This window comes from Lissotriton helveticus, chromosome 5_1 (genome assembly GCF_964261635.1).
Source record: "Lissotriton helveticus chromosome 5_1, aLisHel1.1, whole genome shotgun sequence".
Classification (NCBI taxonomy): Eukaryota; Metazoa; Chordata; class Amphibia; order Caudata; family Salamandridae; genus Lissotriton; species Lissotriton helveticus.
In genome coordinates this window covers 922,576,803-922,596,109 of record NC_136065.1, presented here as the reverse complement: position 1 = coordinate 922,596,109, position 19,307 = coordinate 922,576,803, and the positions used below count along the sequence as shown (strand labels likewise).

Below are 19,307 nucleotides of genomic sequence, written 5' to 3'. Positions count from 1 at the left end.
TATCATCCCTCTACTTTTGTTCCATGCTCCCCAGATTCTGGACCATTTTTGCGGGCATCCTCTTCCCTCGTATAGCACCCTCTCTACCTGCATGCACCAATCCATATCTGTCTCCCAATCGCTGAATTTGAGCCTGGTAACGCCTTTCCAAGTTCTTGCTCTGTTACGCTTCACTACCATAGATCCGAGAGAGACCCACGTTTGCTCAGCTCTCGATAGGTCCCATATGTTATGAAGGCACCATCGGGACGAGACCTCCATTATTTTTTTTACAAGTTACTGACAGTGCCGCTGATACCTTCCCCCAATATGTCTGGAGAATCGGGCATGCCCACCACTGATTTGTGAATGTCCCTATCTGACCGCACCTTCTAGGACATACTGAGGAATTCAGGGTACCCAGTTTAACCAGTGCTGAACTTGTATAGTATGCGCTATGCAGGATTTTAACTTGGATACATTTAAATCGAGGTTGAATCGCCACCTCCAGGGGGGACGTCAATGCCTCCTGCCATTCTTCGTCGCTAATATCTCCCATATCCTCTACCCATTTTGCACGTGTTTTCCCCATTGTGTCCGGTGTGTTGTTTAGTATTTTCCTGTGTCAGAGAAATCGCCTTTTCCTGACAGGTAGTTGTCAAGGAGTCTATCTTCTAGGGGCGAGGAGGCCGGAAGATCAGTACCTCTGGGTATCACCTGGTGTAGTGTATTGCAGGCTTGAAGGTATCTACAGGTTTCCCCAACACTCAATTCGTAGTCCCGTTGGAGGTCACTGAAAGGGGCCACCTTCCCCCCGCCCACATATCGCCAACTTATAAATATTACTTTTCAATATTAATTAATATTGTCAGAACCTCTTCAAAGGTCCATGGGACAAACAGGAGCTACTGGGCCCAACCTTAGTGGTTGAGGCCTTTTACTCCTGATGCCCGGGGTGCTCATACTATGGGCTGTGAGTAACTGGGCCAAGCACCCCATCTGCACTTAATTTTTAAGTGATAATGCAAGTTGAGCAAACCAAGGTTTCTAGGGAATTAGGTAGGTGTAGGGAAAACGCAGGCTCACAAATCAGTGTAGGCTCAGCAACCACAATAATTAAATGTCTAGCCAAATACTCGCTTTTTATAAATTATAATATTTTTACACACACTCGAAGCAAAATACGGTACACACTAAATAATAACATACCCTTCTTAATGTCTGCACTCTTGTGCAGTCCCTGAAGGCATCAGCGCCCCACTCTTCTAGCTACGGACAAGGTTATTCCCATTTACTTGTGGCAATATACAGGCTAGGCTCCACTAGAGAATACAAGTCTTAGAAGTCTCACAGTGGCTATTCAAAGTCAAAAGTGTCCCAGCACGTTCGGTGCTTCATTCAGAGCAGGTCCCCACAGCCTCTCTCACCACCTCCCCCCTCCATGTCCATGAGACTCGAGGTGCAGTCCTATCCGCTCCTGCTGGAAACGAGACAGAAGATCCAGAAGCATTCACAATTTCTGCATTCAAGTCTACTTCGACTGGTGCCAGCGATGAGTGATAGTCTAGTTGCGGCCAACACAGGGTCTGTACCTCCAAGGCGATCCTCTGTTGTCACGGTAAGTAATGCAGGTCTCCGATCAGCCCTGGGGTACTACTTAAATTCCAATGGCACAGTAGCCGCTTCGAATCGCCAGTAGCTCACTGTCTATGGCCCCCCATCTTCCTCTGGGGCTCCCTCCTGGCATATAGGAGTTGCACTTCGGGCACTCAAGACTTTGACAGGTAGAATTTGCAGTTTAAACCTGCACAGATAGGTTCAGGGCCAGCTCTAGGGCGGTGCAACTGGATTCATAACACCAGGTGCTGTCTTCAGGGGGCGCCATGTTGGCAAGTTTATTTTGGTTTTAAAAGCACCTGCTGCCCGCGTTCCTTGCCTCCAGCAATTTCCAGGCAACAATAAAAATAAAAAGATTACTCCGTCGATTAATGTTCTTCCTGTAGAGAGAGATCAGTTTTGTCTAGTTGAGGTTTTGATTGATCATAAAATAGCTCTGAGGATTAATATGCCTCCTGCAAAGAACAAATACCATGCAGATCACAAAGTGCATATAATTTAAATAGGTCAGTGGGTTACTGGTTTTGTAAGAGAGATCATTTTGTTACTTGCAATTTATAAGTTATAATCCTAATATAGAACAGTGAATAATTAACTGTCATCAAAGAACTGCATGCACACTGCAGAGTATAGATTAGAGCATAGATTCATGTTGAGAAAAGGGTTCATTTGGGTAGAAATCGATTCTTATTATTAAAGAGAACCCACACCTATGGTCGTCCGTTTACAATTCTGAGTTTGTGCTTCCCCAGACCAAGCCCTCTTAAAATATTCTGCCAACCAGTTTTGATGTCACTCCTATACTTTGTAGTCCTCTGGCTTATGTAACACTTCATAGACGCTGATTTACGCACGTATGATTGATTGTCTCTGTGTAATGTGTGTGTGATGCAAAGTGATCTGACACCCCCCACTGATATGAGTGGTGCTATATAACTAATTAAATGCATCTGAAAGAGTGTGGTTATGGAGCCTTGAGTTGGCACTGTTAAAAGGTGGTGGTGAGGGAATCTTTGGTGGTGGTGGTCACCAACTCCACCATGGATGGGGGGCCCCAACAAACATTGTGTGCACCAGGCGCTACCCACGCTAAAGCCCGCCCTGGCCAGGTAACGGGTGGCAAGCTTGCAGTCAAGTTTTACATTGTTACTCTAGTTGTGGCACAATGAATGCTGCAGCTCACTAGTGACATCCCATTGCCCTGGATACACTTTGTACCATAGACTTGGAACTTATAGGAAAGTTAAATATGCAAATTCGGTATATAGCCAATTTAGTCTTTTTTTTTTTTAAGGGTCCGAGCACGTGCACTGGGGTCTGGTTAGTAGAGTCCCAGTGCACAGAGTAAAAAAAAAAATGGACTCAAAAATTGGTTTGACTATGCAAAAAGAGACTTGTTCCTACAGTTACCATGTTCCTGCGGTGACAAACTCCCAGAAGCTATTTTCACTGTGAAAGGCTCTGACGGTCCTATAAGGAAAACTATAATAAAGATTAAAATATTAAGTGTGTTTCAAATTTGGGACCAAGTAGAAAAATAATTTAACTACTCTTTTTAATGTTTAATAAAAACCCAATTCAATGGTGAAGTTGGATTTTTATTACAATATTTAGGAAAATTAACTTTTAGAACGTTACATTGTCCCTGCCTGAAGCTCCTGAATGCTAATTTACATTAGCTTTCCAGCAGCTGTTAATCAAGTGCTTGACTTTAATGAGGCGTGAAAACTGCTCCCACAGCAGGGACAATGGCATGGGAATGTGGAGGTGTTTTCTGCTCTTGGCACGAAGACCAGTTTGGGTTGGCCCAGGAACATAACGAACATCAAAGGGGCCTACACAGTCACAAGCAAATGTCAAGTGACATCTGGAAAGGCCGAGCCTTTGTCCCCATAGTCAGGCCGCCACCAAACCCTGTGGTAGGAAAGCTACATCCAAAACTGGTTTTCATTGACCACAAAGGAGGGGACTGCTCATCTCCTCTGGGTGAGCACAGAGACTGCACAAGGGGAGAAGGGTTTCTTGGATTTTGGGGATAAAGTACACTATGCGATTGTTTGCAGTAGGGACAACAGGAACAGCTGCAAATGTGGATAGGTTTGGGTGGGTGGGAACTTTTACCATGTTCGTTAGGGAGGAGCCAGGAGTCAACTCCACCTACTAGCTGGTGCTAGGCATAAATGTGCACCCCAAGGCACCATCATCAGAACGCTTTCTAGACCTGTTTAAGAAGGACTGCACCAGCGGCATAAGACCTGTTAGCAGTGGCGGCTGGTAGGGAATGATGTCCGGGTGGGGGAAAGGTGGGGTAGGAAAGGGAAAAAAAGAAAACAAAACGTACCCAGGGTCACCGTCGCCAACCACCGTCTCGCCTTCAATGCAGAAACCAGGAATAGCACAGCCTCCCAGAATCCCCTGACCAATCCCAAGTCTGCCTTACAGTAGCATTGTGATTGGTCTGACAGGGGCCTGGAGGCTGTGTATGTTCTCCACCCAGGCTGTATAATATAACCTGTGGAGAATAGGCACAGTGCGCATGACGGTTTGGCCGGCACGAGACGGCCAGCCAGTCATGCACACTTAAGGTGCAGCCATCACTTCTCCTCCCTCAACATCAGGGTAGCCTGGCCCCACCCCAACAACCTTGGTGGCTGCAGTGTAACTGCAATACTAAAAATAAAATGATAATGAAGTTTTGTTATCATTTCATTTTTATTTTACACTGCTTTAAAGTAGTGGGGCGACGCTCCTCTGCCTTAGCGGGGGAGCCGCCCCTTCCTGTGAGGAGATCTAAGGGCGAGACTTTCTGCCACTTATACCCAAGACAGTTAGCTGACCACCTGTGTTGCTATAAGGACACACAAGCTGCAAGAGGCCTACCCCTGAAGCGCCCAGCTGATCAGCAGAAACCTGGACTGGACCCTACTGTTGGCCTGTGCCTGACACCCTGGGAATCTTTAAGTGCCTCTCCAGAAGTTCTGGGGGGCCTTAGATGTGTACTCCCGTGGTTGTTTGGGCATCCGAAGAAAGTTTAGACCATTATGAAAACTATTTCTCCAAAGCTTCAGCGGGACCACACCGATAATATTTCTGACCGGCACAGATTTGTCCTGCTCAAAGATCCCTGCATCTCTGAAAAATAACAAAATCCCATTTTTCTTTGAAACTTTGAAAAATTTCCTTTAGAAATTTGCAAAGTACCTGTGGGGACCAGCGTGCTTCAGGTATCCAGCCTTTGGTTTCACAATGGAGAATACAGGTTCAGTAGCGACCCGTGCTAGGAGAAGTTTTCTTTTTTTTTTTCCTTTCTAGTTATTTACATTTTTTATTTCATTTGGAATCATTTAAGAAAATGAGGGGGGAAAAAAGATACAGAAGAGTACATCTTTAGAAAGGCAATGCTTAAAAATATTTCCATCTCACTCCTTAATGGTGTTTTTCGGAGCATTCAGATAGCAAACAGAACTTTTTACAGCCACACAAGCAAAACATGATTTGCACCCTGAACGTCCTTTCCGCTTTTCTAATAATAAATAACCGTGCAAACCAAAAGAAAAGGGTAGACCACCCAATGGTTTTTGGAGATCTACACTCCCTATCGCTCATTTTTCTTCAGTGTATCTCTGTAGTTTAACAGATTCCTGACTCTAGCTTAACAGATTCACAGCAAGCTAAGTAGCACTCCTAAATTGAGACTCTTATGAAGATTATATTATTGACATTTGGGGGAAATCCCACTGAAAAGCATTGGAGGGGTGACCTCTAAGAGCTACTTTTGTGATAAGAAAGGATGTTCTCTCAACAAAAAGATTAATACTATTTTATTTTACACAGGAAATATTCCCAGATCATTAACTACAACATATTATTCAGACTGCCATACATCACACAACATAAAACGTTTGAGGCCTTGTAAGGCAGGCACATGGCTGCTATACAACACCCTTGAAGGCCATACTGTTAAAGAAACATCATCTGGGTGAAAATAACTCACCTTAGCTAAAATGTGTATGTCTTGATCAAAAACATGGTCAACAATTGCAAATGTGGACATGCTGTTAGCTTTTTGCAAACCATGAACTTCTACTCTTATAACTGACTATACTGAATACAACCCCCATTGTGAGGATTTCAAATAATGACTGTAAACTGTAGGTTTACTAGGAGAGGCAACTGTATCCTTGCAGAAGGTTTCTCTTTAGTAATATAAGAGATGTGTCGAGCTTAGTCAGATTTAACAGTGTCTCAAGGCTTTGACCTTGTTGCCTCATTCGACAATAAAATTACTTCGACAAACCTATAGTCCACCATGTGCTGCACTGCATGACCTTCAAAAGAAACATAAAATAACTATTTTGTTTGCCTGCCATCAGTTCCTGCAAGGTCGCTGGCAGGCAGCTCACTCTGGTAGACAGCTGAATTTTCTCCCACATGATCAACATTATATGACTGCACATCAACGGATGATGTACTAGTATTGCAACTACTCTCCAAAGTGGACTGACTGAGTCAGTAAACATATGCTCCAGTTTCAAGTGAAATATATACATACAGAGAGATATATATATATATATATATATATATATATATATATATATGTATATATCCAACAAAACAGGAACCCTGATGAAGAGATGCCACACGAAGATATTTAATCAGCTCGCTTTAATCTTGTGCGCAGCCTGCCAGCAGTAAATCTTCAAAAACAGCATTCACAAGTGTCCGCCAACACCACCAGACGCGTTTCAGGTATTATCCTTTCTTCAGTGGGGTACAATTGGCAAAAGGCTCTAAACACTGCATCGAGTGCGCGGTTTAAGTTCCAGCATCCGCCTCTGTGGGCGTGGCCTTCTCCTAGGCCTTATGCATGTTGTAGTGCACTCGCGATAAAGTCGAAGTGGGTGCGTCATGGCCATGTCTGAACTGGGGTGGCAGAGTGGGCTAAAGAACGGTGATGGATTAAACCCAGATCTTTTGACTGGGTGTGAGTGTTTGATTGGTTCAGATGCTCCGTCCATCACCACCCCCTTTTGTACCGCGTCATCAGAGATCAGACATGCCAATTGTTAATGTTTACCAATTGTCATGAACAGCTGGGTTAATTGTAAACGATTGCCTTCTTTCAAGTTGTCTCTATTTATTTATGCATGCAATGGTACACAATGTTAACATTTTCATAACTGTTTTTTCATTTTGTGAAATGTTGTACTGTTTGTATTGTAATAGCAATGCCAAACTGATTTAATAATTATAAACTTAAACCTAACATGGAAAACATTACAGAGTACAAAAGAGCAGATAAGGCCAAAGATATAAAATAAAATATCAGTCACAATGTCACATGTATTATGTATATGTGTTTCTTGTGAAGCAGCTCAATTCAGCTAAAACCATACCATAACCTAGAGCATTTATACAAATAATACAGATTGCAATGTGGTTTGAACAGGTTGACTGCTATAATATCCTGGCATGATAAGTACATTTTATGACTTGTGCCTTCTGTTAAGAGCCTCGAAAGCGTCCTGGGCTTCACTACCCTTACAGGTGGACCCATGTGCCTGTTTGAAAATGTCAACATGTTGATCTACTTACGTCCCCATTATGAAAGGGCTGATATTTATCAGAACCAATAAAATCTGTCTCTGCTGAGTCCGTTTACAGAGTCTGATAAATAATTCCCAAATACGAGTTTGTCTACGATAATGGGGAATAGAATGCAGACCATTGGTGCTTAATGCACCTACATGTGCATGTCCTGCTAACTATTGACAATTTTACCTTAATAAATTACAGGTTTGACATTCTGAAATTTATCAGGAAATCTGCAGGAGTGAGGTGATAGTCGTCAAACTCCTAATTGCGATATGTGAGGTAACAGGAGATATTTCCTTATTTGGCTGAATTTTTGTGTGTAGCTAGAACATATCTGTAAATATTATCCTCGTAGCAGACTGCAAAGTTATCTAAAGAAATTGGTGGTTTCTGTAGTTGTTACCACAAAAGCATGTTTACTGGAAGGTTTTCTGGTGTGGAAAAAAGTGAAGAGAACAGATAAGTGTGATTCCTTGGTCTTGAGACCTTGTAAGCAGTGTATTGCCATACACTGAGACCATCTTCAAGATCTAATGAGGATGGATGTTCAGCCTTTGTAACATGCTTGAAGACTTTCTTGCCCAAGAAAAAGGAGAAACAGGAAAGGGACTGTTGCCGCTATTCTCTTATCCTCCTATTTGTTGCAACCATGCTGGGGCTGGTTGGTATTGTGTATCCTACCTATATTGGGGGCCAGTCTCAATTAGCCTATATTGTGTATTCAATCTGGAGCATTTAATCGGTCAGTTATTTTGACTACATATACGTCCTAAAGCGTGGGAGCTCTCCTCCCCTAAGCTGCAGGTCTCTGGACATGGCGTCAGTTTCAGCTGCCGCTCACTTACGCACTACCCGTAGCCAGCATTCACTGAGGGGTGACTGGGTAGTCTTCCAGGACATTGCAAATAAGCGCTTAAAGAGGGCCATGGCAAAACCTATTAACTTCATATAGTGTTTGGTGCGTTTCATCAGTTTACTGATTCCCAAGAGGCAGAGCAGGGGGTCAGGCAGCAAATGTACATCTTTCACTGCTGATATATGGTCCATCACTTGGGTCCCAACAGGGACCTGTGTCGGTCATCCTCACACCATGTGTGTGAAAGTCACATCAGGGTGGTGACAGCGTGAGCATAATGGGACTACTCCTGGGAATATTCTGTGGAGTCGGTGCATTGTGAGGTATGTGTGGTGTAAGTAATTAAATTGCGTAAACTTGAGGTGGGCATTTCAGGAAACGCGCTTCACTTCTTTTGTGGTCATCCGCCATTGCTTAATTGTCAGCACTGTCCCCAGACACTTCTCCCAGTAGAGCTTAGTGCGTGAGGCGTAGTCTGCATCTGCAGCCTTTAAGACTGCATATAGCATTGTGACCGCTTTCCTGCCCAAGCCGTGTGTTAGGATGCATTGAAGCCCATGATGCTGGGTCGGATCCTCCGGTCCCACCGCCCACGTACCTCTGACCTCCAGGTCCAGCGTGTATAAGTAAGAAACGTGCCAGCGACCAGCCCATATATATCCTGCAGCTCCTGGAAGGAAAGCAGGACACCATCATAATAAAGGTCACGCATACAAGACAACCCCGCCTCCTGCCACAGTACTGGGACATGTGCCCCTTTAGGACATTCATTCTGGGTGCACTCCAAAGTGCCATTTGAGGGGCGTAGAGTGCCGGCTTGCGTCTGGGATGCATATACCGTCTCTGGCAGAACTTGGCGGCATGCACCAGTCTGCCCAGATCCCTGGATGTGCCCCCCATGTTAGCAGCCAGTCCAGGAGCCCCACGTATCCTAGCTCTTCCTGGATTGTTCTATTCTCCTATGGTGTCACCAACCAGCCATAGCATAGGCCTCCATAACTGTGCCACTGCAAAATACAGTTTGAGGTCCGGCATCCTTAGACCATCCTCCGTCAATGGATGCTGGAGGGTCTGTGTAGATACCAGTTTGCGGGTCCTCCCCATACCAAGTTGGAGGCGAACCCCCGTAGGTCCATAAAGAATGCGTTAGTCGGGACCACCAGAACTGCCGCAAAGAAATATGAGCCTTGGAAGTACTAACATCTTGGCAATGGAGGCCCATCCCATAGGCGACAGAGGTAAACACATCTAGAAGCCTAGATACTGCCGTACTGATGCCAAGGTTCTCCCTTGGTTGCCGTTTGGGAGGTCTCTGTCAGTGTGGTACATATTGACACCCAGGTATCGAACTGTCTCGTATCACCAGAGAATTGGCCAGGCTCCTCTGCATGTGCGCGCTCTACTCTATGTAGGGGAATAACACATGACTTCACCCCCCGCCCCTTTCCAGCTCTAGTGTATCTACAGTAGGTTGCCCTGTTGAGGATTAATCCACACTGGTCAGGGTGGAACTGTGTCCGAAGCAACTTTGGGCAAAACCACAATGAGGGCCTCACGAAGGGAATCTGGCAATATGCTCTGTTGGTGCACGTCTTGGTAGACAGTCAGCAAAGTGGGGGCAAGGGTGGCCCTAAACATCACATGAAATAAACATGTTAGTTATAGATTCCTTACCTTAGAAATACCCCCAGGCGTCAGACTGGATAAGGAAAGTTTTTTTGTCAGCAGTACCTCTGCGCGTCAAAAGGTGGCGTCAGTTCTTTCTTTTTCCGTGCCAGCCAGCGCAGATCCGGAGAGAGCGGTACCTCCAGTCAGTTTTTGATGGAACTTTTTAAGCGACTTTTGTCGACCTCTTTTTCGAGTCTACGACTCCTGGTGCACGTAGGGATGCCCGGCTTCAAGGCATGCAGGTCCTGCCTCTTTTGCTTGGAGCGTGACCACGACCCCAAGTCGTGCTCCAACTGCCGGTCCATGGCTTCGAAGGCTTTGCTGGAGCAATCCCAAAAGCTTCTTGAGCGCTGGCATTTGGCTCCGCACCAATCGAGGTCGCGAGGGAGGTCGATGAACCGGTCGCGGAGCCATCATCACTCTTCAAAGTCTTCGCACTCGGGTCGGGTAAGTCGAAGCACAAGAAGAAGTCGAAGAAGCATCGTCGCTCTTCGACTTCTCCCCGTCGGTCAGCTAACGCGACGAGGGATGCGGCGGTGCCCCTCCCGCGGCTCCTCGCACGGAGCCCGAAGATTCGACTCTGGGTTTCCCTCTCTTCCCGGGACCCAGGGGGACTCATGCCCAGCTTTGTAAATTTTACAAGGCGATGCACGCCATCTTTGGCCAGCCCAAACCTGCCAGCGTGCCTTCTGGTCCCGTGGACTCTGCAGGGGGGCCTAGGCTTTCTCTGCCGACTGCTCAGGCCCCCCCTTGGATTCAGGCCTGGATCCGGATTGGCGCCGGTTGACTTTATAACACCTCCACCGCCGCTCCCTCGGCCACCGCTACCGCAGCCGACAACAGTCGTGTCCCCGGCCGGCATCGACCCTGGCCTCCATCCTGATGTGAAGCCGGACTGGCGTCGAGAGGGGTTTCAGTTCCCCTGTTCACTCCTGGGGTCCTTCTTCGGGCAGATTGGCACCCAGAAAATGAGGAAGATGACTGGGAGGGGTCAGGTGACCCTCTGACTGATATGCTAGACTCTGAACAGGACTGGAGAGAGGAACTGGGGGATGCTAGTGGTCTAGACACCTCCCCTGACCTTGGAATGTTGTCTCCTCCTACCGTGGCTACGGAGGAGGGAGCGTCATATGCAGTGGTGTTGCGTAGGGCGGCCAAGGCTCTCAACCTCGAGCTCCCTACGGTGGAGGTCAGGACTAACCTCCTGACAGAGGTGCTTCAGCCGGCTGCAAGCTCTTCGGAGCCCCTGCTGCCGTTTAATGAGGCCCTTACCAACTTCCTTTTGGGCACCTGGTCCAGCCCCAACACAGGGGCTCCCAAGGATAGGATGATTGCCTGACGCCACCGCCTGGCTCCGAGCGACCCCACTTACCTCTCCCAACACCCCACCCCGGAGAGCTTGGTGGTCCAAGTCTCCATTTCCAAAGGCGCATTCCCTACTGCTCCACCGGAAAGGGAATCCAGGAAGCTGGATCATCTTTGAAAGAAGATTTTCTCCTCTGCCAGCTTGGGACTGCGGTCGGTAAACACTGCATGTCTTTTGGGCCATTATTCCCACTCTGTGTGGTACACGGTTGCGCAGGTGCTGCCTCAGTGTCCGGAGGAGGCCCGGCCAGTGCTCTCCCAGGCTGTTGCCGCCGGGAGGGATGCAGCAAAGTTTGCAATCCGTTGTTGGCTGGATACTGCTGACTCTCTGGGCAGGACAATTGCCACACCAGTAGCCCTTCGTTGCTACGCCTGGATGAGCTCGACTGGCTTTTCGGGGGATGTCCAGAATACCCTTATGAACATGCCCTTTGATGGCCGTCGCCTTTTTGCCGACAAAGCGGACAACGCTCTAGAGCGTTTTAAGGACTCGCGGGTTACGGCCAAGTCCTTGGGCCTCTCCAGCCGCCCTGCGCAGTCTGCTGTTCGCCCCTTTTGTGGCTACGGAAGGGGTGTCCCACTACGTCCTGCCCAGAGCCACAGGCCACAGCAAGTTTCCCAATCTTCGAGAGGCCGGGGACGTGGGAACCACCGCCGTGGTATAGGGGGCCAGCAGGCAGGCCAGTCTACCAACCCCCCCCCCCCTGCAGCAGCCTCCAAGTCTTGCTAGTCTGATTTTTCAGGCCCATCGAACGCCAGTGGGTGGCAGGATCCACACTCGCCTCCCCCACTGGGGCACCATCTCCTCAGACAAGTGGGTTTTGCAGATAATCCAAAAGGGGCTACTCCCTCCCCTTCTAGGCTACCCGTCCAGACATGCCACATCAATACCACCGCATGTCGGAGGATCACCTAGGCCTTTTCCAACAGGATTTTACGGCTCTCTTGGCCAAGGGAGACATTGAGCGTGTTCCCTTTCCAAAAGTAGGTTGTGGTTGTTATTTCCACTACTTTCTTGTGCCCAAGAAAGACAAGGGCCTGCATCCTATCTTGGATCTCAGGGACGTCAACCGCTTCCTCCGGAAGGAGAAGTTCAAAATGTTGCCGCTCGCTCTGGTCTTGTCTGCCCTCGACCCTGGAGACTGGATGGTAGCGTTGGACTGGCAGGACCCTTTTCTTCACATCCCCGTCCTGCCGGCCCAACGGCGTTACCTGCAGTTCATGGTAGGCCACAAGCATTTCAGTTTACCATGCTCCCCTCTGGCCTTACCAGCGCTCCTCAGGTGTTCACGAAAGTGATGGCGGTGGTCGCAGCTCATCTGCGCAGATCAGGGGTTTCAGTCTTCCCCTATCTCGACGCCTGGCTGTTGAAGGCGGGCTCGCCCCAGGCAGTCGTCTTCCACCTCCAGACTACGGCCGACCTCTTGCATTTGCTGGGGTTCTCCATCAATGTGCCGAAGTCACACCTGATCCCCTCTTAGAAGCTCCTCTTCATCGGAGCTATTTTGGACACAACGCAGTTTCGGGTTTATCCCCCCGAACAGCGAGTCCGGGATATTCGTGCTATGATGCCGATCTTTCAGCCCCTATCACGGGTTTCTGTCAGGATGACCCTGGGCCTCATGGCCTCCTGCATCCTGCTGGCCGATAATGCCATATGGTATATGCGGGCTCTGCAGTGGGACCTGAAGTTCCAGTGGGTGCAGCATCAGGGGAATCTGTCCGATTGCGTCCAGATCTCGGAGGGCACTGCACGACAATTGCAGTGGTGGCTCACAAACCAGGATTGGGTCAACGGCAGATCCCTCTCCCTTCCTCAACCAGATCACTTAGTGGTGACAGACGCATCCCTTCTGGGATGGGGCGGCCACACGAGTCCGAGCTCCACATCAACCATCTGGAGCTACTGGCGATCCGTCTTGCACTGAAGGCATTCCTTCCCTCTCTCCGGGAAATTGTAGTGCAGGTGTTCACCGACAACACCACCGCCATGTGGTACTGCAACAAACGGGGCGGGGTGGGGTCATGGACCCTATGGCAGGAGGCCCTCCGCCTCTGGACAAAGCTAGAACATCAGGGCATATTCCTGGTGGTTCAACAACTGGCAGGTTCACTGAACACCAGGGCGGGCGAACTCAGCCACAGGTGCATGATGGATCACGAATGACGTCTTCACTCGGAGGTGGTGCAAGGTCTCTTTTGACAGTGGGGAGAGCCGCCAAAGAGAACGTGCAATGTCAGCAATTCTGCGTGTTGGAATTTCCAAGGCAGCACTCGCTAGGCAACGCTTTTCGTCACGTGTGGTGTTGCGGTCTGTTTACGCCTTTCCACCTATACCACTTCTGCCCAGAGTGCTGAAGAAGATCAGGCGTGACCGGGCCCAAGTCATCCTTGTGGCTCTGGATTGGGCACGAAGAGTCTGGTATCCCGAGCTGCTCAACATTGCCATGGATCCTCTGACTCGTCTGCCTCTTCGGGAGGATTTTCTGTTGCAGCAACAGGGGACGGTCCTCCACCCAAACCTGTCCAGCCTCCACCTCCTTGCATGGAGATTAAGTTGACGTCTTTTGACCTGCCTCCCGAAGTTTGTGACGTAATCCTGGCAGCCAGGCGTCCCTCCACTAAGACGGTATACGCCTGCCGGTGGAACAAATTTGTGGCATGGCGCACAGCAAAGGCTGTGGATCCTCTTTCTGCCCCTCTTTCTGAGGTTCTCTTGTTTCTCCTTTCTTTGGCCCAGCAGGGCTCTTCCTGGCACTATCAAGGGCTATCTCTCTGCCATCTCTGCCTTCCTTCGGCTTCCAGGCCAGCCTTCTCTTTTCAAGTCCCCGGTTATTAATCGTTTCTTGAAAGGCATAACTCATCTCTTTCCTCCTATTCCCTTAGTTATGCCTCAGTGGGACATGAATCTAGTCTTAACCTATTTAATGTGTGCTTCCTTTGAGCCAATTTACAACTGTCCTCTGAGGCTTCTGACGCTTAATACTGCATTCCTGATAGCCATCACATCTGCCAAAAGGTTGAGTGAGCTCCAGGCTCTGTCATCCAAGGCTATTTTCCTGTCTGTCCATCCGGACAAGGTAGTTCTCAGGACTCGTCCTTCCTTCCTTCCCAAGGTTGTCACTGCCTTTCACATCAGGCAGACCATCACTTTGCCCACCTTCTATCTGCCTTCTTATCCTTCGAAAGAGGAAGAGAGGCTCCACCGTCTGGACCCAAAAGTGCGCTTTACTTTTATCTGGATCACACCAAACAGTTCCGGGTGGATGACCAGCTCTTTGTTAGCTACGTGGGTGCTAAGAAAGGTCGGGCAGTACAAAAGCGCACTATCTCCCGACGGGTCGTTTTGTGTATCAAAGCCTGCTATTCTCTGGAAAAGAAGGAGCCTCCAGTGGGGGTGCACGCGGCTGCGCGCCCATTCCACCAGGGCGACGGCAGAAACTACTGCTTTGGGACAAGGAGTTCAGGCAGCTATGGGGGCTTCGTTACACACATTCACAAAACTCTACTACCTTGACAGTTAAGTCAGGAGAGACGGCTTCTTTGGCTGTTCTGTTCTCCAGGACTTTTTGGTATGATCTTGGTTCGCTGACCCACCTCCGGGGTTGGTATTGCTGGGGTATCTATTCTAAGGTAAGTAATCTATAACCAACATGTTTCTTTCAGATGAACAAGTTGCTTACCTTCGGTAACGATATATCTATAAGAAACTTAGATTGGTTATAGATTACTTACCGCCCCACCCATCCTCCCCGTTCTGCGAACTAATTTCTAAGGTTAAGGACATCTTTTCAGGGCCCTAGTTTTGTGCACCAGTGGTCAGTGTCTTGCATGGCTCTGTGTTTCTGGTGTGGAAAGTCTTGTACAGTACTGACGTCAGCGCGCGAGGGTGGCGTTAAGTAGCTACTGCAATGTCATCATGGTGACCACGATGCCAACGGCGGACGCGGAGCCGACCGACGCCATCTATCGACGCGCAGAGGTACTGCTGACGAAAACAAATTCCGGATCCAGTGTGACGCCTGGTGGTAATTCTAAGGTAAGGAATCTATAACTAACCTATGTTTCTTCCAGATATGTTGTTATCAAAGGTAAGTAACTTGTTCTTTAGGCATCTTTCTGTGACTTTTTGATGACATTTTTTAAATCCACTATGACTCCTCTAGGTAGATAGAAGTAGAGTTTTGTACAGGGAAAAGTTATGTCTGTTATGTTTTTTACAGTGCCAAGTTATTGTTATTAAAATATGTGCACCTGTTGTCTGGATATTTGCAGATGCATATCTGCAGTTATCTTGCAATCTGGGCCTTTTAGACCCAAGCATTTTAGTTAGAAGATGTTGTGGCATCCATTAATGTATGCACAGCGCTTGTAAATACGTATGCATTTTCTAAAATCCCAGTAACATTGGAAATATGAAAAGATAAACCAAGTCTAAACAATTTTATGGAAAATTAATGTAAAGGATAGCAGTAGTGCAATACCGAATACTATATTGATATGGTCACATTGGGGAAAAAGAAGTACAGGGTGATTTAGAGTTGTTTGGAGGACAGAGTGCACCTGTCTGCCAACCTGACAGTGTACCTTGTCTGCGAAACTGACCTTGCGCCTGCCCGGTTTCTGGTAGAGAGGACAAGTGGCTTTTCTTCGATGGAGTAGCTTCTGGCTTTGTCAAGAGAAAACTACCTCTGACAGCCCAACGGATTAGGGGCCTTCATAGTATAGCCATTTGTTTAGAGTGGACGGTTTAATTTGTTTTTCTGTCCGTCTCTGCCAGGGAGAACCTGGTGATGAAGGACAGAAGAAAAAATGACCACCACGCCCTGGGACAAACCGCCAAGAGTGTGGGAGTAATGAGTTATTTGTTTTTCACTAACAAAATCCCAGTTTGGGAGTTTGTTTTTGAAAAACAAAAAATATTAAATGTTTAATGGATGGGCATCAAAACCAACAAGAGTCGTCTACCAAATGTTTTGTACCTTGAAGCAAACAGCCATTATGACTGTTCCTTTGAACATACAGATATGAACATTGGGCTCGCAGTAATTTTTAAGTAGGACGGACTAATGTCAGTCAGGATGGCGGAAATTAAATCCTCCGCCACACTAATGACTGTACTCCGTCTGCCAATGGAAAATTACTACTGTTTGAGGATGCACTATACAAAATAACGAATATAAATGTAAGCCTGGGTATGTGATATCTTAAGTTGATCTGAGATTGTCCTCTGGATTATGTGGCCACTGGGAGAAAATCTGAAGAAATTTGTACTTCTCAAATTATTTTCAGAGTTTAAAAGAAAATAATTACTTTCAAGAAGAGAAGGACTCCAAAGAAAATGCGAACACTGTCTATGAAGATGATACCTTCTTTGTTCAAGTACATGATGTTTCTCCAGAGCAGCCTCGCACTGTTATCAAAGCCCTCCGGTTAAGTACTGCTCAGGAAATCATTCAGCAGGTAGGAAACACAATTTATTGTAGCTCTTGATGTTTTGTGTCTGTGCACACCTTACTTCTTTCATGTTTTAATGAAATTAATTCTGCCAGGAAGTGCTACCATGCTACCAGTGAGAAAATTCCTTTGATGTCTCTAGTGGCCAAACAACAGCAGCACTTAACAAGCCGCAGAGGAGTTAGTTAAGAATCTTTGTAAATAAACTGCACAGGCTGCTGGATAGTCAACTATTTTTAATTGAGGGTAGAAGGTGGTTTGACCATTGTTTATAAAAATTACTTTCCACTGTTCAATGGAAGCAATTAAAGAATTTACTTTGTGAGGCTTTGAGATTTAATCTTAAAATTCACTATACAGTATCCTTCACTAGTTTGCTAATCTATTGATCCACTTTTCTGTTTGACATAGGTCAAGTGTTTGAACCTTATTTTAGACAAATTCAGCTTTTCTATTTAAGGAGATTTTAACTTTCACCTGGAGGGCTAAACAAATAGGGACTCAGCTACTCTTATTGATACTTTAACAAGCTTTGGTCTTACCCAATTAGTTAAAGAGTCCACGCCTTTGGCAAGGCATGCATTAGATGGAATTTTCTCGGAGAGTGCAATGTTCAAGGTTGAAGAAACATCCTGCTAAGCTGGTCTGATCATCATGCTGTTGGTTTCTCACTGTCCTGGACAGCCCTTAGGAATGCTTATAGAAACTCGAAAATGAAATATCTTAGTTGTAACTGGAAGGGCTTGTCACAGATGGCGTTCTCTAATGACCTAAACAGCAAAATAGTTTCCGTCTAAGCTGTTAATCTATCAGCCGAAATATTTTCAAGATGGTTTACTATGGGGTTGGACGAAGTTGCCCCTCTCAACCTAGAGAATGTCATAAGTAATCAACTGTAGGAAGCTGGCTTTGTATATACTATACCAAAGTGAGGTATAGTGTTCACAAAGTCCAGTAGAACCCAAAAGGTAGGCAGAGGTAAAGTAGATAGCACCTCAATGTCTATTTGTGGTAGTGTGGTCGAGCAGTAAGGCTTTATCGGAGGATAGTGTTAAGCATTTGTTGTACACACTCAGTCAGCAAATGAATTCACACACTCAAGGACTGAACTTCACACCAATTGTTTTTGTATAAAAAAATATTCTTTTAGTTATTTTATTTCCCAGGACCAAGTAAGCCTGGCACATTTAAGTGATAAATACTTTGCAGTAAATATACAGTCGTAACACCGTTTGGATTGTAATTGTATATGCACTTTGTTTTGATTTACAGTACTGTTACTGAGAAATGCAATGCTTGGAAATACAGTACATATACTTTGAATGGGCTTTTTAGTAAAAAGACCAGTACATTACTCTCAATCAATCAATCAATCAATCATAGCATTTGTATAGCGCGCTACTCACCCGGGCGGGTCTCAAGGCGCTGGGGGAGGGGGGTCCGTTTATTGCTCGAAAAGCCAGGTCTTGAGCTGCTTCCTGAAGGCGAGGTGGTCCTGGGTTTGCCAAAGGTGGGTGGGGAGGGAGTTCCATGACATGGCTGCCAGGTAGGAGAAGGATCTTCCTCCGGCGGTGGCTCTGCGGATGCGTGGAACGATGGCGAGGGCGAGGTTGGTTGATCGCAGCTGGCGGTTGGGCGTGTAGAAGGTCAGTCGGTTGTTGAGGTACTTGGGGCCCAGGTTGTGGAGGGCTTTGTGTGCGTGGGTGAGGAGTCTGAACGTGATCCTCTTGCTGACGGGGAGCCAGTGTAGGTCTTTCAGGTGGCCGGAGATGCGGCTGTGTCGGGGGATGTCCAGGACGAGTCGTGCGGAGGCGTTCTGGATGCGTTGGAGCCCTTTCTGGAGTTTGGCTGTGGTTCCGGCATAGAGGGCGTTTCCGTAGTCCAGGCGGCTGGTGACGAGTGCCTGGGTGACCGTCTTTCTGGTTTCGGTGGGGATCCATCGGAAGGTCTTGCAGAGCATGCGCAGGTTGTTGAAGCATGATGAGGACACGGCGTTGACCTGTCTGGTCATCGAGAGGGAGGAGTCCAGGATGAAGCCCAGGTTGCGTGCGTGATCCGTTGGCTTGGGAGTGGTGCCCAGGGCAGGGGGCCACCAGGAGTCATCCCAGGCGGAGGTCGATGATCCCAGGATGAGGACTTCCGTCTTGTCGGAATTCAGTTTCAGGCGGCTGTTCTTCATCCATTCGGCGACATCTTTCATCCCTTCGTGTAGGTTGGTTCTGGCGGTGGCGGGGTCGTTGGTGAGGGAGAGGATCAGCTGGGTGTCGTCGGCGTAGGAGATGATGTTGAGGTTGTGTTGGCGTGCGATGGCTGCGAGGGGGCTCATGTAGATATTGAAGAGGGTGGGGCTGAGTGATGATCCTTGTGGTACGCCCCAGATGACTTTGGTGGCCTCTGATCTAAACGGGGGAGGCGGACTCTCTGGGTTCTTCCGGTGAGGAACGAGATGATCCATTCCAGTGCCTTCCCTTGGATTCCGATGTTGCGTAGGCGTTGCACGAGGGTGCGGTGGCAGACAGTGTCGAATGCTGCGGAGAGGTCCAGGAGGATGAGGGCCGCTGTTTCCCCGTTGTCGAGCAGGGTTCTGATGTCGTCTGTGGCTGCGATGAGGGCGGTCTCGGTGCTGTGGTTGGCTCGGAAACCGGACTGTGAGTGGTCGAGGGAGATCCATTCGTCTCGAGGAAGGTGGCGAGCTGTCTGTTGACGGTCTTCTCGATGACCTTGGCCGGAAACGGGAGGAGCGAGATGGGGCGGAAGTTCTTGAGGTCGG

General features: G+C 47.7%; 1 protein-coding gene across 3 annotated transcripts in view; it reads left to right on the top strand.

The window, feature by feature from the left end:
- The window catches only part of PLCE1 (phospholipase C epsilon 1), a 1,554,148-nt gene that overhangs the window by 1,404,600 nt on the left and 130,241 nt on the right, over positions 1-19,307 (top strand). For all 3 annotated transcript variants that reach the window (XM_078643386.1, XM_078643388.1, XM_078643387.1), the window contains one exon: positions 16,373-16,543. In XM_078643386.1, coding sequence (XP_078499512.1) covers positions 16,373-16,543 — 171 coding nt within the window. The remainder of the gene's footprint in view (positions 1-16,372; positions 16,544-19,307) is intronic.